General features: G+C 33.1%; 3 protein-coding genes across 4 annotated transcripts; all 3 read right to left on the bottom strand.

Moving 5' to 3' along the window:
* Window positions 1-1,870: 1,870 nt before the first annotated feature.
* LOC107887983 (high-affinity nitrate transporter 2.1) lies at window positions 1,871-5,333 on the bottom strand. The gene is made up of 3 exons (XM_016812182.2): window positions 4,496-5,333; window positions 4,271-4,386; window positions 1,871-2,670 (listed from the first exon to the last, which is right to left on the bottom strand). Exons 1-3 carry the CDS (start codon window positions 5,303-5,305, stop codon window positions 2,004-2,006), a joined length of 1,593 nt encoding a protein of 530 aa, XP_016667671.2. The 5' UTR covers window positions 5,306-5,333; the 3' UTR covers window positions 1,871-2,003.
* Window positions 5,334-17,009: 11,676 nt separating this feature from the next.
* LOC107963901 (SNF1-related protein kinase regulatory subunit beta-3) lies at window positions 17,010-20,073 on the bottom strand. Of its 2 annotated transcripts, none has more exons than XM_016900443.2 (4): window positions 19,898-20,073; window positions 19,607-19,715; window positions 17,727-17,823; window positions 17,010-17,652 (listed from the first exon to the last, which is right to left on the bottom strand). In XM_016900443.2, the coding sequence occupies exons 3-4, from the start codon at window positions 17,751-17,753 to the stop codon at window positions 17,326-17,328; spliced, it is 354 nt and encodes a 117-aa protein (XP_016755932.1). In that variant the 5' UTR covers window positions 17,754-17,823; window positions 19,607-19,715; window positions 19,898-20,073; the 3' UTR covers window positions 17,010-17,325. The 2 variants fall into 2 exon arrangements, with proteins under 2 accessions (XP_016755932.1, XP_016755933.1); XM_016900444.2 differs by having other exon boundaries at window positions 19,607-19,707; window positions 19,898-20,061.
* Window positions 20,074-23,797: 3,724 nt separating this feature from the next.
* LOC121223141 (uncharacterized) lies at window positions 23,798-24,997 on the bottom strand. The gene is made up of 2 exons (XM_041104223.1): window positions 24,797-24,997; window positions 23,798-24,715 (listed from the first exon to the last, which is right to left on the bottom strand). The coding sequence occupies exons 1-2, from the start codon at window positions 24,995-24,997 to the stop codon at window positions 23,798-23,800; spliced, it is 1,119 nt and encodes a 372-aa protein (XP_040960157.1).
* Window positions 24,998-25,197: the final 200 nt, after the last annotated feature.

Below are 25,197 nucleotides of genomic sequence, written 5' to 3' on the forward strand. Positions count from 1 at the left end.
GGACATACAATGTAATTAACCCTTGTACATATATAATTTAAAGCGGCTATAGATATAACCAACGTCCAATGGTCATCTTCAAATTTTGAAAACTTTGCATTATGTATTTTAATTATTATTTTTTAAAAAATTTTAATTAGAATCTTTCAAAATATTAATTAAGTCTCTAAAAATTTTGAAAATTTTAATTAAACCCTAAATTTTTTTTTGGAAGTTCTCATTAATTCTCTCGCAATTTTTTAAAACTTTAATTAAACTATTTATTAAAAAAAACTTATTAAGTTTCTAACATTTTTAAAAATTTTAATAATGATATTTTCTGAATTTTTGAAAATTTTAAGCAACACTTTAAAATTTAGGGTGTGTTTAATAAATTAATGAAAATTTTTATTTTCAATCATTTAATTTTTAATTTGTGTTCGATAACCATATTAACTTTTTACTTAATACAAATTTTTAACAAAAAAAGTGTTGAACATGATAAGTAGATAACTATACATCACTTAATGTGGAAAATATTAAATTAATTTTATTTTTCAAAATCTTATTTTTAAAATAAATTATTTCATCATTTTATTAAAAATTAAAATATTCAAATTTTATTTTAATTTTTATCCAAAACTAATCAAAATAAAATAAAAATAACATATTAATAAAATTATTTAGTAAATATTATAATTTAAATGCAGTGCTGATAAAATTTAATATTAAAAATTAAAACTTGAATTTTCAATAGTTGATTTTTCAATTTATCTATCATGGGATCATAATTTAGAAATATACTGCAAAAGCAAAAGCAAAAGCAAAGGCAATTGAACAATTAGCAATCTTCAGCTATTGGGCTTCCTTGAGGAAGAAGTTGGATCTTAGGCTATCCCATGAGCTTTGGGCTTTCCATATGAGTAAGGTAATTTGATGTGATCCAATTCAAATGATTATTTTTTAATGATAAATTCATTGAAAGGAAAATAATAATAATAATAAGCACTTGTTATAGATGATGAAGGATAAGCTCCATCAACACAATAAAGGTTTTAGCCTCAGCATCAGTAGAACATTATGACACATTGACAATTGGCTTTGTCTCAACTTAAGTACGATATATCTGGAGTGATAGCAAGCACCTAATACGATAAGATAATCAACCCCGGATGGCCCAAATTGGCAAGTGAAAATCAACAAAATAATTAAGCATTCACCAAACTAGAGAGAATTACAAAAAAATTATCCCTAAAATCACTTGTAAAACTAAGATTAAATGCATAAGCAAGACTAAAAACCGTGCTACAAGAGTAGATAAAAACTTTTAAAACTAAAGACTTATTAAACAATGGAAAAACAAACAAAAAAATATAAAACTTAAACAACACGAATCCAAATTAACTTGTGAAATCATTTATTATTCTGAAAGACTCTCAAACATATTAAGAAGTTTACGAAGAGTCACCCACTTTCTAAGAAAAACTACTGGTGGCCGGTGGAGTTTTAGCGAATGATAGACATCGTCATCTATCCATCATAACTTGTGAAGACAAAAAAGATACCCATTTGAATAGATCTGCAAACTGAAAAGAGAGAAAACATGTGTAATAAATGAGAAGAATAAAAAAAAGGGGTTGATGAGAGGGGAAAAAAGCAACCGATAGTTAGCCCGGAGACCAGGATGATGCTGGGCAAAACAAAAGATAATAAAACAAACTCCTTGAGGAAAAAGAGAGAAACTTTTAGGACTTTTCCGCTATTACTTTTTCAAATGATTTTTTTTATTTGATGCATTTCGATAAATAAATTTATGCATTACAAAAGAAATATTAAAATTAAAGTCACTTAATTTTATTTATATATATATTATACAATGGTTTAGGTGCATGTAGTTGCACATAAACAACTAGCAGGTTTAACCAACAAAAGATGTAAAGGAAGAAAACAGATACAACATTTCTCATTAGTGACCAAGAAAGATGAATAGTTATTACTGGTCATATTTCCTCTTGGGTTGGAGACTAAACATGGGACGGGGTTGTATTAGGCGGTGTCGGTGCGGAAGTCACGCGCTTCCCGCGCTCCGACCGGCTATTCTCGGCGAACTTCAGGCTAGCTGAGTGCATGCCTTTTTTCTTTTCGTCCTCGTTCCACTCCGAAGAGTAATAATGTTCCTCGGTTGATCTCGCTACGTCTTTTGAGGGCGGAAGGAACATGCTTCCCCATTGCGGGAAATGGACCAAGCTGACGGGCAAGGTGCAAGCCACGATCATGACGCCCATCCACGTGAGACCCGCGGCGGTCGAGAAACTCGACGTTGAGAAGAAAATCAACTGCGTCAAACCGGACCCGAAGTTGCCACCTGCGCCGGTTAGGCCGGAGATGATCCCCAAGGACCGTCGTGAGACGAAGGGGATGATGCCGAAAGTGGCACCGCATGCGGCTTGGGCTCCGATGGAGAAGAGGATCATTGCCAAGATAGCAATGGGGAGTGTATTAGCACGGCCTAGCCAGATACAAAAGGCACCTCCAAATGTTTGGAGGATCCATAGGACCCATAGCCGGCCTCTCATGCCGAATAGCTGAGCAGCTTTGTCGGATGCGTAGCCACCAAAGGGACGAGCCACGAGGTTTGCCATACCAAAGGTGGCTGCAATGATACCTGCTGTTTGGAGCTTGAGATTGAACCTGTTGATTGAAATATATTTTATTGTTCTTTATTTTCTCCTAATAAATAAAAAAAAATGTACATATTTGCAAGGTTAAATTCTGGCTTTCGTCCCTGCATCATACTCAACCAGAGGATTTAGTCCATTGATGCGGTTAAAATTCTAAACCCAAATTTTTTTTATGTCATTTAAATTAGAGATAAAGAAATATTTAATTTTTAAATTTGACAACTTTCTTACTTGGTCTCTAATTTTTATCTAGTCCTCGAAATTTGATAACTATTTTTCCACATGGTTTTTAAACTTAAATTTTGATCAAGTGATGATGTGGTACTAAAATATTATGTCACATCATCACCTTCAATTTTCTTAAAAGTAATTTTTTTAATTTCATGTGTTAACATACATCTCCACACTTTAATGAAATCTAAGTTTAGAGATCAAATTAGAACTAATGCAGATCAAAAAGGTCTAGGGACCCAATTGAGAAAAATTGTCAAGCTTAGGGGCTAAGCATTCCTTTATACCTTTAAATTAAGATTATTAAAATAGTTATTTTACGCTTATGTGCCATCTAAAAGATATATAGTTTAGCCAAATTTGAGTAATTTACATTTTAAGTCGACGAACTTAACATTAACTTTTGTTGAAGTCACAAACTTTTTATTTGATCAAATTATATCATTTAACTTCATTATTAACAAAATAGATTAGTTATGGCAACTTCTTTAATTAATTTTAAAGTAAAACATTTATTTTTAAATAAAATCATCTTCCAGATTTTCGTGTTGAGACCTGTAGGCATTTAGAGAGAACTTTTTTTTTTTGGTAAGAATCACTTAACTGAGTTAATATGAATGTATTAATTTGTTAATAATAGAAGTTCAGTGAGGTAATTTGATAAAAAAAAAATAAAGGTTTTTGACTTACACGAAAATTAATGTTAAATTAAATGATCTAAATGTAAATTATCCATCAATTTTTTATGCTATTCAATTATTATGATTTAGAGGTGTTCATAGGCTGGATTGAGTTCGAGTCAGGCCTATGATATTTGTAAAGGCTTAACTTACTCGTTTTAGACTTGTCCATATTATTTTTAATTTAATATTTGATTTTTTAGATGGTTTTTCTTTTATTAAAACATTAAAATTAACAACTTAATATATTTTAATATTTACATATTATTTATTTTATTATATATTTTATTTTATGTGATATAAATTATATAATATATAAAAATAAAATAAAAATATATTACAAAAGTATAAAATGGGTCAAGCTCGGGTCTTCAATGTTGAAGCCCAAACTCGGTCCACATTTTAAATTTGCCTCTCTTTTTTTGTTGAAACCTATTTTTCAATTTATATACTTTTATCTAAACCCTCACATATTTTGGGATACCTTTGAACTTGAGTAAATAATCCAAACTATTAACAATATTATGATTAGTAAAATATTTATTTTTCACTAATATCTCATTCTTTAGAAAACTATTTTACTCTTTTTTTTTTAAAGTTCTCATATCAATCGGATAAGGAGTAAATGAAATTATATGTAAAATATAAAAATTAAATAGTCAAGAATATAATCCAGGGACTAAAATCAGGGAAACTTACCTGTCGTAGAAATATTCAGCAATGACATTATCAGTCGACAATTCAACTCCCATAGAGTAGCCATAGAGAAGGAAGAAAATCCAGGTCCTGTAATTTGTGACAGCATACCATAGCACCTGAAATGGTAGTAGCATTCGCATTTTGGAGTCGACAATCAGGTGATTACAAATTTAGATTACGTTGGATGAAATAGGAAAAACTTTATATTCTTATCTGGATACTGACCTTTCCGAATTTATCCTTAGCAACATCACCCTTCTTTTGTAAACTGCTAAGGTTCCCATCAGGCAAATCTTGACCAAGGGTTAACACCAAGATCCCCATAATGACATGAAGCCATCCAGGAATGAAGAAAGCAATTCTCCATGCTGTAAATGGAGTAGCACCAGCTCGTCGTATAATGTCATAAACTAATGGCATTAAAAGCTGGGTTGCACCACCTCCCATGTTACCCCACCCGGCTGCAGTCCCGTTAACCAGCCCTATGATCTTACTATTGAACATCGTACTCATCCAATACTGGCACGAGACAAACGTCGCGAGCGAGAACCCGATCATGAACCGGACCGCAATGTAACCCCCCGCGTCGGCAACAAACGACATGCAGAACACGGTCGGTGCCGACAACATGATCAAGAATGCGCACCCGTAGCGGGGGCCCAAGAGGTCGCAAACCGCGCCCATCACGAGCCTCGAGAATATACTCCCCGAGACGGAAGCGACCCCGGCGTTGCCGATGTCTTGTTTCTTCAAGTTGAGGTTGTCGCGGATGATGGGGACGAGGGGTGCGGCGGCGAAGGTGGAGACGAAGCAAGTGAAGAACGATATCCACGATAAGTGGAACGTTCGCATGTGGGGATTGCCGAAGGAGAAAAGCTTGAACACTTTGGCTTTGTGCTCGGAATCCACCGGCAAGTCGAAGTTGGCCGTTGTGTCGGTCGGGACCATCGGCGAAGCAACTGATGAGGCGAAAGCCGGTTCCCTGCCGGTGACTCCATGCATGGAGCTTCCTGGGGATCCCTCAATGTCACTCATAGTCACACAAAAATATTACCAAAGAAATACTTCGATTGTTGTTTTTAGAGTAGAGGTGAGTTGTTTGGTATTTATAGTGATTGTCGTTGATATTTCAGGAGGCGTTTAAAGAGCTAATCGGATTCCCAATGGTCAAGGATTATTTTAAAGGAAAATTTATGGAGAAGAATCTTTAATTGTGTCTTTAGTGTTTATATTTTTAGGAATTTTAGAATAAAGTCCATCTATTTTTATATTGAGGAATTTAATTTTTTATTTGTTTGATTTCTTATGTAATTTAATTTTTTCATTTTACTCTATGTACTTTGCAATCCTAACCAAAACGGTAGCAGTTCAATTTGTTAGGTCAAATCTATTATCAGTCTCATGCTATGTATAAATTATGAATTTAATCAATATTCTACAATTTAATCAGTTTTAGCCATTATACTATTCAGATTTTGAATTTCATTTTTGTCTCAAATGGTAATAGTTAAGTCTACATTAATTAAAACACAGTGGATTTTTATAAATATTACGTAAAAACAGTAAATTGATATGAAATTATAGATGTTAAATTATTGAGTATTACCATTTGAGTCAATATTTAAATTTTATGAACTGGAATTAATCAAATTAGAATATAAGGACGAAATTCATAAATTACACATATTACAAGGACTAATAGTAGAATTTGATCAAATTTAAATTTTACATTTTAATATTTTAATATTTGATTTAAAAATATGTTCAAGATTAAAGGAAGTGAGTTAACAGTTCTTTTTTTCGATAAACAATCTAGAAATTAAAAGCAAAGGATTAATTTTAAAATTCTAAAGAGTAGAGGGATTAAACTCAAATTTAGACCTAGAAAGGAATCCACTTTGCCGCATCTAGCTGGAAATGTCTCGTCATATATCCCAAAGGATCAAATAGACTTTGTTCCAATGGTACCTGCTGCTTAATTACCTCACTAACCTCGAAACGATAATGAGCGGCGGAGTAAGGGAATTTCGCAGGTGGCCCGCCCTTTTTTTAATTAGAGATAATAAAATTGTACTTTGATGTACTTAAAAATAATAACAATTTAATTTAATTTTTTTAAATTATAAAGATATAATTATTAAAATAGTAAAAATTATATTTTTTCGATCTTAAGAAATACCATTTAATTTTTTAAAAAAAAGAAATTTTTCTTCAAGCCATTTGTTTTTTATCTTTTGTTTTGTTCAACGGCGGTGCTAACCATCGGGTTGGCTATCACCCGCTTTTTTTCTCTCCCATCAATCCTTTATTTTTTTCTTTTTCTCATTCACTACGCATGTATTTTCTCTTTTCAATTTGCATATCTATTTTGTGGGTATCTTTATTGTCTTCACAAGTTGTGATGGACAGATGACAGTGCTTATCATTCGTTAAAACTTCACTTGCCACCAGTAGTTTTTCTGGGAAAGTGGGTGGCTCTTCGTCAACTTTTTAATCTGTATCTGTTTTGAGAGTATTTTAGAATAATAATGATTTCACGTGTTGATTTGGACCCGTATTGTCTTAAGTTTTATATTTTTTTTGTTTATTTTTCCATTGTTTAATAAGTCTTCAGTTTTAGAAGTTTTTGTTTGCTCTTGTAGCACATTTTTTAGTCTTGCTCATGCATGTAATCTTAGTTTTACAAGTGAATTTAAGGATGATTTTGTTGTCGTCCTCTTTAGTTTGGTGAATGCTCGATTCTTTTGTTGATTTTTGCTCGCCGCTTTGGACCAGCTGGGTCTGATTTCCTTATCGTATTAAGTGCTTACAATTACTCCAGATACATTGTGCTTGAGTTGTGACAAAGTCAATTGTCAACATGTCATAATATTCTATTGATGTTAAGATTAAAACCTTTATTACATTGATGGAGCTTGTCGTTCACCATCTACGACGAATATTTATTATTTTTTCCTCTAAATTATATAATTTCATTCATAGAATAAATTAATAAATTTACGTTTTAAAAATATATATATACCATATAATTGACCTTCCAAAGCAATTATAACTTCAGTCAATGCGACAATCAATGATTATTACTATTTTTCTAAGTTAACACTTCACTTTTAGAGCTTCAGAGGGTATCACTAGTATATATATAATATAATTGAAAGAACACAAGTAATAAAAATGGGTTCAATTTTGGTATATGAAGCATGGAAATTTTTCCATATATATATTTTTTTGTTACATATTAAAAGGGTAGTCGGCACTTTTTCAACTCTCAGCTTTAAATATTTCACATAGAAAGTTCGAAAATTGTTTTAGTTATAAATGAATTATAAATTTTAAAGAGTGAAAATGTAATTTTATTATCATATTAATTTATAATTAGATAAAATAATAAAATATGTAAAGTCATTAAATTATTAATAAGTTTATATTTTGGTTTCTCAAATTCAAAAAGTTACAAAATTGTTATTGAACTATTTAAAAATTTTTATATATAGGCTGTTAAAATCAATGTTGTATGGTCTTCTATGTTCTTACTGTCTGCACCAATCAAAAGTTCTTTTCAGTTTCTCATCTATAGTTCAGTTTTTTTTGTGAAATAGCTTTGAATGTCATTAATCCGCAAACCAAAACCCAAACAATTTTTTTCTCCAATATCTGACAATAATTATCAAATTAACTTATATCTAAAGTATTTTCTTCTACTCATCGATGAGTATTAATTCATCGCACCAATTATTAAGTCGTCGCTTGAAGCTTACTAACTGAACTTAAAATAAAAATTTAATAACCCAATACACTAAATAAAAATTTTCCAATCGTTAGTGACAATTTTAATCTTGGAATGAAGAAGAAAAATTTTAAACGATAAACTTCAAAACTAAAAAATTGACGACTTTTTGGCCAAAAGGGACTAACTTACTATAAGAGCCCTAAAACAGTAAAGAAAAGAAGAGGACAAAGAAATTAAGTACACTGTCTTTACCTGGCATCCTTCAAACGATTTTAACAAGTTTTTACTTGAATTTGTGCGTATATAGGTAGGTTAATATTTCATACATTGTCGGTTTATAATTTTATATACTATCACTAAATTAGATCGGAAATAAAGTTAGTTTAGTTTTTGTTGAGAGATAGAAGAGAAGTCTTTAAAGTGTTGTTCGTTGGATAGTTAATTGGAACCCCAACAATTAAATGTATTATTTTTCTAGAAAGATTTTATCTTTCATACTGTTAGGATTTCGACCCGATTAAGCAACGAACAAGAAAATAGCTGAAAAAATTGAGAAATTGAATACACAAAAAAACCCCTCCAAAGAGGATAAAAAACCACGAGCAAAGATAATTTTACTATAATAGCAAAAGAATGAAGAGTACAAAAGATGGAGATTAAGACTAAACCCCGAAAACCCAAAAACAAAGAACCCTCAAAACGTAAACACAAAATTCTCTAAATGTGTTATGAGTTCTAATTTCTAATGGGTGTGTATTTTTCTAAGGTTGTAAAAGAGCCTATTTATAGGCTAAAATCATAGGTCAAATAATAATAAAATAATCTAAACTAATTAGTGTTTGATTGAAACAAATAAATAGAGTTTAATTGAAAGATTATTTCTCAAATTTGACTGAAAATAGGAGTCATATTTAACACATACTTTATCGAAAATCAGTGTTCCATGAGCGACTGCCCTAAGGGCCTTGTTTATCGAGTCGGGAGTATTTCAACCTTACGTATCTATACGGTCACCCGAAAAGCAATATGAGTGTCTCACCCTTAAAGGATTCGAACTCTAACCTATGTCATATAAGTGACTTATTGAGATATATAATATATATTAATGAATTAATACTGATATACTAAAAATAAATAATTTTATAACTTCAATAAATCTTTCAAAAAAAACTAAATTTACTTAACTTCCTTTCAATATTTTCTTTAAAAAATCGAAAATAACATTATTTGATTTAATAGTAATGTATACAATTATATATATATATATATATATATAGATGACTAGAAAAATGCTCGCAAAAATTAAATTACATATATGTCGTCAAGCTAATATTTAGTTGACAAATAAATTACTTAAAATTCTATAAAAAAAATGAAGCAATAATAATAAATTACGCAACCAAATGCTTTTTTAGATCTTCTAATATTCGACATCTAAAATAAATTTCAATTAAATATACAGTGAAGCCAGATTAGACCGCTAAATAGGGACAGGTTCTTCAAGTGTTATTTTCTTTATATATATTATTTGAATCTTAAATTTTATTAATAACACATCAAATTTCTTATCCTTCAACTCAATATATCAGTAATCAATGCTACGTGTGGTTGTTAATGTAATATCATGAGGAAAATACTTACTTAGCACATGTTTTAAAGTAACTAAATATAAATTAAAGATTAATTAATACAAATTAAAATTTGAAATTAGAAGGACGAATAAAAACTCTTGTAAATTTTTTTTTCTCTGTCACAAATAAGTCATGTGAATGGCTAAACTTTTGCTTTGTCAGTGGTGGTGCTAGCCTTTGGGTTGGTTGTTGGTGGCGGTTTCTCCAATATTTTTTTTGTAGTTTTATTTTATTTTTAATTTCAGTCCACATTACATTGGTTTTGTCCACATTTTTTATGGTTTTTGTTTTACGCAATCTATTTTATTTGAAAGTAGAGGTGGTTAAATCATAGTGATGGTAATAGATTTAAGATGATGAAGAGAAAAATATACAATTTAAGATTTAGCCTTTTGTACATCACTAATGCGATGAGTCTCTTGAAGTTTTTAACCGTCTTTTCTTGGTTAATCGGTGTTTATTGTCAGATTGATGTGATTATGGCGAGGTTAGGATGCAAATTCCAACAATTTGATCAAGTTGATATATTTCTAGTTTATTTCCAAATTATGTTGGGTATGGGTCCCACTATGTGGGGAACCCATATTTTCTGCCACAATGTTTTGCCTTCTTTTTGGTTTTGTCAAAAGCCATTATTTTTGGGGGGGCTTTTACGCAGGAGTGGGCAGCATTCTTAAAAGAGAAAAATTCTCAATTTCATCCAGAGAAAAAAGAGTGAGATTGAAGCTTGTTGGAGAAAAAGAGAGAAGAGAAAAATCAGTTTTTTCAAGTTTGGTGCAGCAGTGATCAACTCTTCGATCGAAGGTCCATCCGTGGTTCGATCGAGCTAATTTTTGGACAGCAGCTAGACGATAAGGTGTTCTTGACTTTGTACGGTCGGATTTTTCATCTGAGTCTTGTAGTGTCGGAAATACCCGTTTTTCAGCAACTGCATTTTTGGTGATGTTCTCTCATTTTTCTCTCTTTTGCTAAAGATTACATATTGTTAGTCTTGTTGGAGTTGAATGCTTGTTGTAGGCTTGATATTGTGATCTTGTAGTTGAACATTTGATGATAGTAGAGCTCTTGATCGGACTCTAAAGTCCCGTGGTTTTTTTTACCCTTAATTTAGAGGGGTTTTCCACGTAAAAATACCGGTGTCTCTATTTATTTTTGTTGTGGTTGCATTAGTCGATTTGTGGTTGATTAAGGTTGCTAGAGAACATATTTTGTGCTATTTTGCTTGCCATAATTTTTGACAGGAGTTATAGGGTGAGAAAGAACACCGATTGTACTTTCACTTTGTTTCGGTTGTTCAGTTTCTTCCCAACAAACTGATATCAGAGCTTGGTTATTGTGTCAGATAATTATGGAAATTAATAAGAGCAAGATGATTATGTTGAATGGCACAAATTATCAACTTTGGCGGAATAAAATGAAGGATTTGTTGCTTGTGAAGGCTTTGCATCTTCCGGTCTTTACTACTCAAAAACCCGATTCGAAAAGTGATGAAGAATGGGAATTTGAGCATCAACAAGTGTGTGGCTTTATTCGGCAATTTGTTGAAGAAAATGTTTACAACCACATTGATCAGGAGACACATGCTCGAACATTGTGGGAGAAGCTTGAAAGCTTGTATGCTTCGAGGTCGGGCAATAACAAGTTGTTTTTGCTGAAAAAAATGATGGCGCTGAAATATAAAGAAGGAATGTCTATAACTGACCATGTTAGTGAATTTCAGAGTGTGATGAATCAATTGCTTGGTATGGGTGTCAAATTTGATGACGAGATTTTAGGACTTTGGTTGCTTGCTACTCTACCAGACTCTTGGGAAACCTTTCGGGTCTCGCTCATTAATTCTGCCCCAAGGGGTATTATTACTTTGGATTTGGCTAAGAGTGGTGTGTTGAATGAAGAGGTTAGAAGAAGATCTCAGGGTTCTACATCACAGTCCGAGGTGTTGGTTATCGAGAACAGGGGGAGAAACAGATACAAAGATGGAAAGGGTAGAGATAAAAGCCGAAGCAAGTCAAGATCGAGATACAAGAATCTTGAGTGTCATCATTGTGGTAAGAAAGGTCATATCAAGAAATATTGCTTCAAGTGGAAGAAAGAGAAAAAAGGTGGTGGTGATAAACACGACCGGAATGACAACGAAAAATCCGAGCGTGTTGCTACTGTTGCTCGTGAAGATCTATTAGTTATTTGTGATGAGAATTTGGTCAACCTAGCATGCAACGAGACTAGTTGGGTGATTGATACTGGTGCATCACTTCATGTCACGTCGAGGAAGGAATTCTTCACATCTTATACTCCTGGTGATTTTGGGGTATTGAAGATGGGTAATGACGGTTTGGTTTCGGTTATTGGTATGGGAGATGTTAGCTTGGTGAGTAACAATGGAACAAAGTTAACTCTCAAGGATGTTAGACATGCACCGGATATCCATTTGAATTTGATTTCTGCAGGAAAGCTTGATGATGAGGGATTTTGTAACACCTTTAGTGAAGGGCAATAGAAGCTGACTAAAGGCTCCTTGGTTGTGGCTCAAGGAAAGAAGAGTTCAAATTTGTACTTGATGCAAGCTTTGACTTCTCGAGAGACGGTGAATGTGACAGTGAATGACAGCTCAACTGAGTTGTGGCATAAACGACTCAGTCACATGAGTGAGAAGGGGCTTAACTGTTTAGCGAAGAAGAATCAACTTTCGGGTTTAAAGAATGCTACACTGAAGAATTGTGCTCATTGTCTAGCAGGAAAGCAGAGAAGAGTTTCATTTAGAAGCCGTCCTCCTCATAGAAAATCAGAGTTGCTAGAGTTGATCCATTCAGATGTTTGTGGTCCGATAAAAGTAAGATCACATGGTGGTGAACTTTATTTTGTAACTTTCATTGATGATTGTTCAAGAAAGCTATGGGTTTACACTTTAAAGTCTAAAAATCAAGTCTTTGAGGTGTTTAAACAGTTTCAAGCATCAGTTGAAAGGGAAACAGGGAAGAAGTTGAAGTGTATTCGTACTGATAATGGTGGCGAGTACACAGGGTCGTTTCATGAGTATTGTCTGCGACAGGGAATCAAACATCAGAAAACACCACCAAAGACTCCATAGTTAAATGGGTTAGCTAAAAGAATGAACCGAACATTGATTGAGAGAGTCAGATGTTTGTTGTCAGATGCAAAGTTTCCAAGATCGTTTTGGGCTGAAACTTTGAATACAGTGACACATGTGATAAATCTGTCTCCTAGTGTTCCTTTGAAAGATGATGTGCCAGATAGAGTTTGGTTTGGTAAAGACGTGTCATATGATCACCTACATGTGTTCGGTTGTAAAGTATTTGTTCATGTTCCAAAGGATGAAAGATCCAAGTTGGATGCTAAGGCTCGACAATGCATTTTTATTGGTTATGGTCTAGATGGTGAGTTTGGTTATAGACTCTATGATCCAGTTCAGAAAAAACTCGTGAGAAGCAGAGATGTTGTCTTCATTGAGGATCAGACCATTGATGACATTGATAAGATGGAGAAAGTGGATTCACAAGGTAGTGGTGACTTGATCGATGTGAATCCGGTTCCCCTAGACTCTTCACCAGATCCTATCCAGGATGATGTGGATGGTGATATTAGTGGTGACCATCAGACTATAGGTGACTTTGATACTCCCATGGACGATGTTGTGAATGATCAACAACAAGCACCTATAGCTCCACTAGCAGTTCCACTTCGAAGGTCTTTCAGAGATCGACGATCTTCTGTCAGGTATTCTCCTAATGAATATGTTCTTTTGACTGACGGGGGAGAACCTGAATGTTATGAAGAGGCTATAGAGAGTGAATGCAAAGATCAGTGGGTTAAAGCGATGAAAGACGAACTTCAATCCTTGCATGAGAACCATACTTTTGAATTGGTGAAACTGCCTAAGGGCAAAGAGCTTTGAAGAATCGGTGGGTTTACAAGTTGAAGCAAGAAGAGAAGTCTTCATCTCCACGATACAAAGCTAGATTGGTCGTCAAGGGTTATACTCAGAAAAATGGGGTTGATTTTGAAGAAATATTTTCTCCGGTTGTGAAGATGTCCTCTATAAGAACTATACTGAGTTTGGCAACTTGTTATGACTTAGAGGTTGAACAAATGGATGTGAAAACCGTTTTTCTTCATGCTGACTTGGAAGAAGAGCTTTACATGGAGCAGCCAGAGGGTTTTGTTACACAAGGGAAAGAGGACTATGTGTGCAGATTGAAGAAGAGCTTGTATAGTTTGAAGCAAGCTCCAAGGCAATGGTACAAGAAGTTTGAGTCTGTTATGGGGGAGCAAGGCTACAAGAAGACTACTTCTGATCATTGTGTGTTTGTTAAGAGATTCTCTGGTAATGATTTTATTATTCTTTTGCTCTATGTTAATGATATGCTTATTATTGGTCAGAATGCTTCTAGAATTGAGAAGTTGAAACAAGAGTTGAGTAAATCCTTTGCAATGAAGGATTTGGGGCCAGCAAAGCAAATTCTTGGCATAAGATTGACACGTGATAGAAAGGCCAAGAAATTATGGTTATCACAAGAGAGGTATATTGAGAAAAAACTTCAAAGGTTTAGTATGGACAAAGTTAAAGCGGTGAATACTCCCTTTGCTATGCACTTTAGATTGAGTGTTAAGCATGGTCATTCCACAGAAAAGGAGAAGGAAGAGATGCAGAAAATTTCTTACTCTTCAGCCGTGGGTAGTTTGATGTACGCAATGGTTTGCACGAGACCAGACTTGGCTTATGCTGTTGGTACAGTTAGTCGGTTTCTTTCTAATCCAGGCAGAGAGCATTGGAATGCAGTGAAGTGGATTATGAGATATCTTCGTGGCACTTCAAATATGAAACTTTGTTTCGGCAATGAGAAACCTGTTCTTGTTAGGTATACAGATTCAGACATGGCCGGAGACATTGACTTGAGGAGATCTACTTCAGGTTACTTAATCACTTATGCAGGGGGAGCTGTGGCATGGCAATCAAGACTGCAAAAGTGTGTTGCATTGTCCACCACGGAATCAGAGTTTATTGCAGCAACCGAAGCGTGTAAGGAGATGCTTTGGATGAAGAAGTTTGTGCATGAGCTTGGTTTTACTCAGGAGAAGTATGTCCTGTATTGTGATAGCCAGAGTGCTATTCATCTTGGTAAGAACTCAACTTTTCATGCTAGATCTAAGCATATTGATGTGAGGTACCATTGGATACGAGATGTTCTTGAAGCTAAGTTATTAGAGCTTGAGAAGATACACACTAATGATAATGGTGCTGATATGTTGACGAAGGCCTTACCAAGAGGAAAGTTTGAAGCATGTTGTTTGACCTCCGGTATGGAGGCATTCCCCACATAGTTGGAGGTGGAGATTTGTTGGGTATGGGTCCCACTATGTGGGGAACCCATATTTTCTGCCACAATGTTTTGCCTTCTTTTTGGTTTTGTCAAAAGCCATTATTTTGGGGGGGCTTTTACGTGGGAGTGGGCAGCATTCTTAAGAGAGAAAAATTCTCAATTTCATCCAGAGAAAAAGAGAGTGAGATTGAAGCTCGTTGGAGAAAAAGAGATAAGAGAAAAATCAGTTTTTTCAAGTTTGGTGCAGCAGTGATCAACTCTTCGATCGAAGGTTCATCCGTGGTTCGATCGAGCTGATTTTTGGACAACAGCTAGACGATAAGGTGTTCTTAACTTTGTACGGTCGGATTTTTCATCTGAGTCTTGTAGTGTCAGAAATACCCATTTTTCAGCAGCTGCGTTTTTTGTGATGTTCTCTCATTTTTCTCTCTTTTGCTAAAGATTACATATTGTTAGCCTTGTTGGAGTTGAATGCTTGTTGTAGGCTTGATATTGTGATCTTGTAGTCGAACATTTGATGATAGTGGAGCTCTTGATCGGACTCTAAAGTCTCGTGATTTTTTTTACCCTTAATTTAGAGGGGTTTTCCACGTAAAAATACCGGTGTCTCTATTTATTTTTGTTGTGGTTGCATTAGTCGATTGGTGGCTGATTAAGGTTGCTAGAGAACGTATTTTGTGCTATTGTGCTTGCCATAATTTTTTACAGGAGTTATAGGGTGAGAAAGAACACCGGTTGTGCTTTCGCTTTGTTTCGATTGTTCAATTTCTTCCCAACAAATTATTCTAGTGTTGCAATTACTGTCTTCTCTTTTTTCTTTTTTTCTTTTTTTTTAAATTACTTTACAAACATAACATGTTTATATTAATTTATAATAATTTATTTATTGTTTATATTATGTGTAATGTTTTTGTGTTATTATATATGGTTGTTATAAATAATAATACTGAACTTAGCATAAATGTTAAAAAGGAAATGTGAAGCAGCAATTGTGGTTGCTTAGCAACACAAACGCTGGTTAGCTTCAGCAAACTTTTAAAAATTCACTGCAATTTGCAGGACAATTGGTAAGGGGATATTTAATTTGGATTAAATTTAATAAACCCTTTTCTTTCAATCTTACATGTCACTTCCAACATGAAACTTTCAAATTTCTTCATTATAAAATGCCCTCAACCTCATATTTCCACCTAAGTCAAGTGGTAAAATTATTTTCTTTTTCTTTTTTAAAGTATATAATATTGGTCATAATTCTTACCCTTTCTTAGGCTCTGAGAGAGTTTTTTTGAGTGGTAAGGATAGCAAGCATATCACAATTAAACTTTATCATTGATATAAAAAATACAATTCCATAATTTATATGCAAGAAATTAACAAGTATGGGCAATTTTGGACTTTATATGTAACGGAGTAGCAAAAGTCTAATATAAGTTCATGTGTTTATTAGCAACTAGACTTTCCAATTTTTATAAAATAGAGGGATGAAATTCAAAATTAGTGAATCTAAATAATTAGCATCCTTAATTATTACAATTAAAAGAATAGTATTAGCTATTTGGACTAACTAGTGACATTATAATAAAAGGATCAAATTATGTTCAATTAAAATACAATAGCTTAAAAGCTAAATGTAAGATCAAAATCATATTTGACCAGAAAAAAAATTTTATGTCCAGGGGCCAGAATGAAAGAATATATAAAGCACACCTCATGATAATCTCCAGGGGCCAGAATGAAAGAATATATATAATATATGCATTGACTTATGAATATATATAATATATGCATCTAAAATACTAGTACATCAATGTTTGAAAGCTTTCCTTCGCTGTAGGAACCGTACACCAGTACATTGTACACTGGTACAAAGGTTTAAATATTTCTTGGAGAAATTCATTATGCAATTAAATTCCCCATCACCAAATAAACAAACATGTTTCACATATTTTGACCTCTCACCATAAAAAGGGACAAATGAAGATTGAAGATAAAGCACCTGTTTAAATATATAACAAAAAGCTATCAAAATGGCTAACATGTCCAACTAAATGAACCAATCCATTCAATTCAATTCCCACAAATACAAGTTCTTTTAAGTTTAGTACCATCCTACGCAGCAAACAAGCTCACAGGACCGCAAATACCGAGCTACGAGAAAGCTTTATATGTATCACAACATAAACTGATGATATTTTCATGTTAAAATGTTAAATTTTGAGGTTCAATGGACGACCCCTAATTATCGAGCAAAACCAATGAATATTCTTTCATCTAATTCCCTATTCGAGTCTATCGAAACTAATTGGATCACTAGGGCTAACCAACAAACTGAAGGCCTATTCGATGTTCAGAACTTTAAGTATGAGAACTACCCCTTCTTGGAACTGGTTTGTATAGCACAACAGTAACATACTTTGAACGGAAACGGTGAGTAAACCCTAGTGCCACTACAGATCTTGGTGCCTCTCGATTTTCAATGTAAAGATGATTTAGAATCACGTTTTCTGGCAAAGGAAGATTCCCAGAAGTATTCATACTCGTGGGGTAACTGAGCAACGAACGGTGCAGGTGTGGAGGGACAACTGGAGGGTCACGTGCATCATCTTCATTCCCAGGGTAGGCGTTATTATAACTTGAATCAGGTGATCTTGGCACTTCAAATCCAATGACGGTTGCTTCATCCTGAACAAAACACTGCATGGTTAAACCCCCCAATTTTTAACACTACAAATAATCACTAAGATTCGATGACTTACTTGATCTTCACCATATTGGTTGTTCATACTGAGTGGTGACACGAGATGCTAAAGCAGCTAAATTATAAACAAAGCAATATTATAACACCAACTGAGCCTGAAATAAAACAATTATGTCTATGTGAGCATTTCAAAGTTTAACTAAGCAACATGTAAACTTTAACAACAAGAGAAATATAGAATTTAATAAAAATAGAATTCAATAAGGCCTCATTCGAACTAGAATGAACAGTACTAAAACATTATTTTTTGAATGAGAGTTTAACAGAAATCCACAACATAAAAAATGGGGCACTAAGCTCATCAGCTCTCTTGAGTTGTTTTCAGGAAGACTTGAAAACACATCACACCTCCAACAGGGCTCTTTTGAGTCGAAACTAGCATGGTTGTTAATCATGGAGCTGAGTAACATCTAACAAATTTGTGTTTCCCACGCACTCAGATCCAAAATGGTAGTGTCCCGAAGTCTTCCAAGAAGAGCACATTAATGGTGCATAATCTGACAACTACAAATACTCACAGATAGATTCCTAAACAAGAGTCATCACATCTAAATCTGAGAACCAATATTCTTTGAGGACCAGTCAACCTGGGTTTAACTTTTCAAAAGAATAAATAGTACTAGTAGTTAAGCCGGCCAGAAAATGAAGATCACTTTTTAACTACATATTAACAAAACATTAAACAATGTCCTATGATGAATGGCAAGTCCAGAAGACTGCAAATGCAGCAGCGCAATGCCACAACCTTGTAAAAGTGTCTAGTGTGTTGAAAGCAGAGACTATGGGCTAAAGTTGCAAAACCAGAATGCAAAGAAAATGTTTGAGAAAACAAGAAGGCATTGTTCATTAAGACCAGCAGAAATGCTAAAAAGCTTAGACTATGTCAGTATGTCTCAACTACCTAACAAGTAGGGGTAGGACAGAATCATAAGGCCTTCAATACTATCATTAGCAAAGGCCATTCAGCTTAAGCATCAAGAATCACCAAAGTATCTTAAGTTGTCTAAGAAATACAAAGAAGAGGCTTTCAGAGAGTATGAGAGAAACATATTTTTCTTGCTCATAGGTAACATGTACATAACAAGGATTGCATATTTAGTAAATGCCCATATAGATGATATTCAAATGCATCTTACAGGCCTGTCGGTTCATTGAAGTCCTGCCTTTCTCCAGGAAAAAAGTAAGCCCTTATTGCTTCTAACTTGGAATTGTCCGCAAAGTGACACGAAAAGTTCCATAATTATTTGAAGGAGTTATACACAATCAATAAGTTAGGTCTTATGTAAAAACTTTTATTTCTATGCAACCAGAGAGATATCTCTTGGCATTGAGTGATAATCACATTGACATTGACAGATTTCGGATGGTTAGAAAATTCAACTGTACTTTTTTATACTTAGGTTAGATTTCTTTTACCACAAACATCAGTTGAAGCTATTGCATCAACAACCAAAACCCCAAAGTGGGACATATATAGTTCTGCTCATAAATTCTATTGAAATTTTCCTATTCATTTGCATATTATGATGTTCAGTAAAATCTACAATTCTATGAAGCATCAATCTTAAGAAACTCATGAATCTAATTTTACACGTTTAGACCATTCTCTAATAAATAACACCGCCAACTCTCCAGTTCATTATAATATCCAATCTTTATAACAAGACTGATGAAAACATCAATTTTTTCAAAGCATACAATGCAAAGCTTCTAACAATCTCCATATCTTATCCGAAGCAAAAATAATTCAGCCCAACAAAAGCATTGGAAAACTAGTAGACACAACCTAAAATTCAGAAAATACAAGAAGCACTAATAGCAACATTAAAGCCAAAGAAATTAATTTGTTAAATAACAATAATAAAAAGGGAGACTGACCTGAATCACCAAAACTCTCCACCTTCTCAATAACAAAAACCCAAACTTTACACTAAAATAGTTGAATAATTTTTTCAATGTCGCCAAGCTTTGAAGCTTACCTGCAGAACTAAAGTAAACCCAGGTTAAATCTGACCCAGCACATGAAAAACTTAGCAGAACAAAAAAAAATACCCAACAATTTAAACCCCCAGAATTCACTGCAATATATATATTATATATAACCAAATAAAATTATGCTAAAAATAACAGGATGGGATTTCAAGAAATAAGCACGTTAGTGTGGCTTACCCTGACAAAAAGGGAAAAATTTTTCTAGAAGAAAATACAGGGAAAAAATAAGTAACTGTTGGAGAAGAACCCAAAAATAAGAGACTTGGCTAGTGGCAGGGGAATCAACCACGAGAATCTGCCATGATAGTATAAGGAGAGGAAGGAAAAAAAAAGGAAATGGTAATTAAATAAATAATTAACCCTTTTTTTTCGTAAATTCTTAAAACGCTGTCGATAAATTAATGGGTAAATTTTATTTATAGTCACTTAACTATTAGTAAATTTACACTTTAGTCACTCATTGTTAAATTATTAATAGACAATGTCATGGCATGTTAGCTCATGGACTTAATTTGGTTAATGAAATATAATTAAAATATCATTGATTTTTTATATCTAGAACAAATAAAAAATATAAAAATCCTAAATAATTTGAAAAAATCATACTTTATTTTCTAAAATTATAAAAAATTAAATTTATAATGCTACGAAAAATTATTTAAATTTAAAATATTCATAAAATTTTAAAGATATAAAAAAAAGCCAAAGATTAAAAAAAACCTAGAAAAGTTTATATAATTCTATTAATTGTTACAATTTACTCCACAAATTATCTTTGTTTCTATTAAACACAAAAATTATAAATAGTGTTCTTCTCATGTAGATCATCTTCAACTTACACTCAAAATGAGAATCATCAAAATAAAAAAAATTAAGCAAAAAAAAAAACTTGAATTTACATTTTTCATCATTAAGTGAAGAGAGGGAAAAAACTATATAGAAAGTCATGTAGCTGGACAATAGGTTTTAGGATTTAAAAAAAAAAGTTAAAACTTTTTTAAAATTTATGAATTTTTAATTTATTTATAATTTCAAAAAAAAATAAATTATGAAATTCCATACTTTTTTAAGAATTTCTCTTGGATTTATCACTAATTTCTTTTGAAGTACCAAATTGTATTTTAGTTATAGTTTAGGGACCAAATTAATAATTAAACCTATGATTTAATGTTTCATTACATCAATTCGTTAGTGAACATTTTGTAACTTTTCATAGTTAGGTAAGCAAAACAAAAACTTAACAATAATTTGGGTAACTAATGGTGTAGCTTACCCAGATATTTTTGAAGAATAGTGACTTAACGACCCACATTGACATCTATTTGAACAATATCCTTCGGAGGTATGTCCTTCACAAAACTAGGGTTTAACTCAGTTTTTGACCCTATAGATGAGATAGATGATTCTTCAAATGGAACTCTCTTTAACTATTTTCCTTTTCTAAGAGACTTTGGATGGAGCAAAGGGGTTCCCTCTCTTAGCTTTCTTGGTATAGGCTAAGGCTTCAAGCTCCTTATTCACTATGGAATATGTACTAAATTGTACTGGTAGAGCTATTTACAAAACATAAGTTTCACATAACTTTGAGATTGTTATTCTACTAGAAATTAGAGAGAATTTATTTTCTAAGTATAAATTATATTTTCTAGGAATAACAATCTTTCTAATTTCTATTGAGAGAGAATTATTTTTCTACTGAAAGTAATAAATCGTTTCTGATTCTATGTTTGATTTGTGATTGTTCGAGCCCACACTCGAAACGGTTCTATGTTTTACTAATATTTATTCACGTAGGGCATGATCTATATGAATAGAACATGAAATATGACAGTTGAATTGTTAATATATTAATCATAAAAATAATTACTCTATACTAATATAAGTGGATCATTCCTCTTATGTATACGATATGCGTAAAGCTAAAAGCTAGAATGTCTTCGATGTTTTTCTTTTGCTAAAATTATGAGTTAGCCTTGAATTATTTTATTTTTTTATTTTAGTACTTAAATATTTTTTATTTTATTTTGATATTTAAACTATCATTTCCGTCCCATTTTACCCTAATGTTATTAGTGTCCAATAAGAATGTGCCACTTGTTGCATTCTTATTGGCGACTTTTTTATTTTGGAGTAAATTAGGATGAAAATGATAATTCATGTAACAAAATGAAACAAAAAAAAATTAGATAAAAAAAACCGAATATAGTTGAAGGGCTAAATATAGTTGAAGGGTTTTAAAGTTGATTCAATAAAAATTAGAGCACGTTTGGTTCGCTGTATTGGATTAGAGGTGTATTGGATTGGATTAGAGGTGTAATGGAATAGAGGTGTAATAGCAAATCAACTGTTTGGTTGAATGTAATGGAATAGAGGCGTAATAGTAAAACTGTGTTTGGTTGAATGTAATAGAGGTGTAATAGCATAATGGAGAAAACTAAAATGACCAGAATACCCTTAGCATAAATTTGTTTTGGTAAATGATTATTGTTATTGTTATTTAAATTTTAATAAGATTATTTATTATCAAAAATAAATAATTTAATCATATTTAAACATAATTATTATTTAATATATTTTAATTAAAATATATAATTTAATAAAATGGTTAATAATTAGCAGAAATTTATTTTGGTAAATTATTTTATTTAAATTTTAATAAGATTAATATCAATAATAAATAATTTAATCATATTTAAACATAATTATTATTAAATATATTTTAATTAAAATATATAATTTAATAAAATTCTTAATAATTAATATTCTTATATGAATTTACTCAAACCATAATATATGATACTGTAAAATATAAATTAACATAATTATTATTAAATATATTATAACTATATTTGCTGCAACATCATAGAAATTCAATACCGTAAATCACTCCAATTTTCCTATTTAAACTCTATAACTATATTTGCTGCAACATCATAGAAATTCAATGGAAGCAAACTAGACTAAAAGCAGATAATAGCCAAATGTTTCCATTTTTTCTTTTTCATGTTTTTAAGATGCAGGCATACATTGAAAGCAGATATGCACACTTCAGGCACAGTATTCATCATACAATTTGAAGAAAAACACTGCTACAAACAACGGCTTTTAGATAAACTTTACAAAGGTAAACACATCATTAGCACAAATTCATAGCAGCCACCTGTTGGAGAGATCTTGGCTGATGATCCGATGACCCAGAACCAAGCTATGACTGATCCTGATGCCAGACCAACTACTAGAAATAACACCATAACGATGCCAGAAGTCTCTGCGTGTTGTATCTGGACAGATTTGGGAGCCATGATCATTAACACACTTGTCAAGTAGCCATTAGTTAGACCTAGATTTGCCATTTCAAACTAAAACAAAATCCCATGATTTGCCACAAGTTAAAGACCAAGTCTCTCAATAAGTGCCACTTCAAGATCTCATTTTCTTTTGACATAACTCTTAAAATTCATTTTTACTATGCTTTTCCCTTCAAAACAAACTTTAACATGTTTCTGCATTCCTATTTGTTTAAAAGAAAGATCCATGCAATTTCCTTATTAAAAATAATTCAGCTTCGCAAAACACTGGTTCTCATGCAATTGATCAAAAACATGATTTACAGTGACCTGCAATAGGTCAATCCAAAATGCATTTAAGGTTAGCAACCTGCCTGCAGCAGCAAATGACCATTTACATGCAAAACTATGGCATATCAGAGTAGATATTCAATGGCAAGAAAATGAAAAGTTTCTAACAATAACCAGTACGAGAACACACCCTAAAACCATCGGTGTGAGTATATATAAATAACATTAGAAAGCAGCAAATACAGGAACCATCACAAGTGGATGTGCATTGTGCATAGTGCAGAGACTGGAAACAATGACTAACAGTCTAAAACAATCAACTACAATGTTGTCTGTTGTATTGAGACAGTATTGGAGTTATCCAACATAAGACTCGATTATTGCGAAGTAAAATCTTACAAACTGCTTAAAGAACCAATTTCATGAAGAAATACGGGATTATGAACCCAAAGTACATCAAAGATTTGATATGTGCCCTCAACTATACAAAATTTAACAATTAAGTGCCCACAATAGACATGGATACTTCCTCGAGCTCTTTTAAGTAAGGAACAACGTATTTCTCTCTGAACTTCTTGTCAGGCATCTTATAAATTGTAGTCATGCTAACTTTCCTTCTTAGCGAATTCTTACTTTCCAGAGTCTCAATAACCAGTAACCGAGGCTTCAGCCTACGCTCAAGGCTGCAAATAAGCACCATTGGGTGGCTTATTATAAATGAAATACCTACATTCGTTCTATTAAGCAAAAAGTCAGTGACTTGCTTAATCTTCCTTTCAGATACAGCAAACACCTGTGGTGTCCTCCTAAAAGTAGACATGATATCATCTTCAGAGAAACCCAATTTCCTAAAAAGCTTCAATTTGAGTTCCCAATTCTCTTCACTCATTGAACTCAACATCCTAATAGCAGCAAGAAACATATTTGACTTCCTATCGAACCCCAAGGCATCCGCCCTTTCAACAAACTGCTTAATGCTCTCAGGTTTAAGCAAGAAAAATCTAGGAAAGCTAAACACATATGAAACAATTTGCGATGAACAAATCCCGCAATTTCTCAAGAACTCTATATTAGGCATCATAGTCTTTTGCAAATCAGATTTGAGAAACCAAGCAGAAGTTTTCAATAACTTAACAACATCATCATTCGATCCTAAAACAGTCTTTAAATCGGAAATAGAAGGTGCAATCCTATCATCCACGCTTCTAGTCAAAATCCAGGGATCACTAGCTACAATATCAGCAACATCATGTGTTGAAAATCCTAAATCCTGGAAAATCTTGAACTTGGGTTTAATGGTTTTCTCAAGACTAGAATATAGAAGGTTAGGCTTTCTTTTGACCACTGCTTCAATATGGGATTTAGAGAAACCGCTTTCTTTCAAGAAGGAAATTATAGTATCACACTTACGAGGATCCTTCACATAGGTTAGGGAAGATGCAGTGATCCTTCAAGAGGCAAGCGAGGCCGACGACCATGTAAACGACGGCGAAAACACGGTGGACGGAAGCTTCCGGGTAGAGGTAGGAAAAGTAATCGACGGCAGTGATGAAGCTATTCCATGGGAGGAGAAAGCCAACGCCCAAAGTGAAGTAGATGATGTAGCCCAAATTGAATTTATCTTCTGGTTATAGGAATGTGCGGAGGAGGAGGGCAGATTCAGAGTTGGGTTTCGGGCCTCCGCCGATTGCGGATGCATCGGGGAAACCCATTTCTGTTTTTGTTTGGTTTTGTTTTGTTTTTTTCCACCAAAATGCAACTGGGAGGAGAAATTATGAGGATAGAAGAGGAGAGGGTCGGGTAGGGAGGGAGGGTAAAACAGAGAGTTGGGGAGGGAAGCCAGACGTAATACCTATTACTCGATTTGGGAAGGGATTAGAAAAGCAGGGAATTTGGGGA

This window comes from Gossypium hirsutum, chromosome A03 (assembly GCF_007990345.1).
Source record: "Gossypium hirsutum isolate 1008001.06 chromosome A03, Gossypium_hirsutum_v2.1, whole genome shotgun sequence".
NCBI lineage: Eukaryota > Viridiplantae > Streptophyta > Magnoliopsida > Malvales > Malvaceae > Gossypium > Gossypium hirsutum.

Excerpts from the sequence above, each read along its gene's own strand:
- LOC107887983 (XM_016812182.2), bottom strand. The coding sequence starts at position 5,305 with ATGAGTGACATTGAGGGATCCCCAGGAAGCTCCATGCATGGAGTCACC. Across the intron at positions 4,387-4,495 it reads CTAAGGATAAATTCGGAAAG|GTGCTATGGTATGCTGTCAC; the intron begins GTCAGTATCCAG and ends CTACCATTTCAG. Across the intron at positions 2,671-4,270 it reads GCTGAATATTTCTACGACAG|GTTCAATCTCAAGCTCCAAA; the intron begins GTAAGTTTCCCT and ends TTCAATCAACAG.
- LOC121223141 (XM_041104223.1), bottom strand. The coding sequence starts at position 24,997 with ATGCATCCGCAATCGGCGGAGGCCCGAAACCCAACTCTGAATCTGCCC. Across the intron at positions 24,716-24,796 it reads CCCGGAAGCTTCCGTCCACC|GATCCTCGTAAGTGTGATAC; the intron begins GTGTTTTCGCCG and ends ACCTATGTGAAG.
- LOC107963901 (XM_016900443.2), bottom strand. The coding sequence starts at position 17,753 with ATGAACAACCAATATGGTGAAGATCAA. Across the intron at positions 17,653-17,726 it reads ACCAATATGGTGAAGATCAA|GATGAAGCAACCGTCATTGG; the intron begins GTAAGTCATCGA and ends TGTTTTGTTCAG.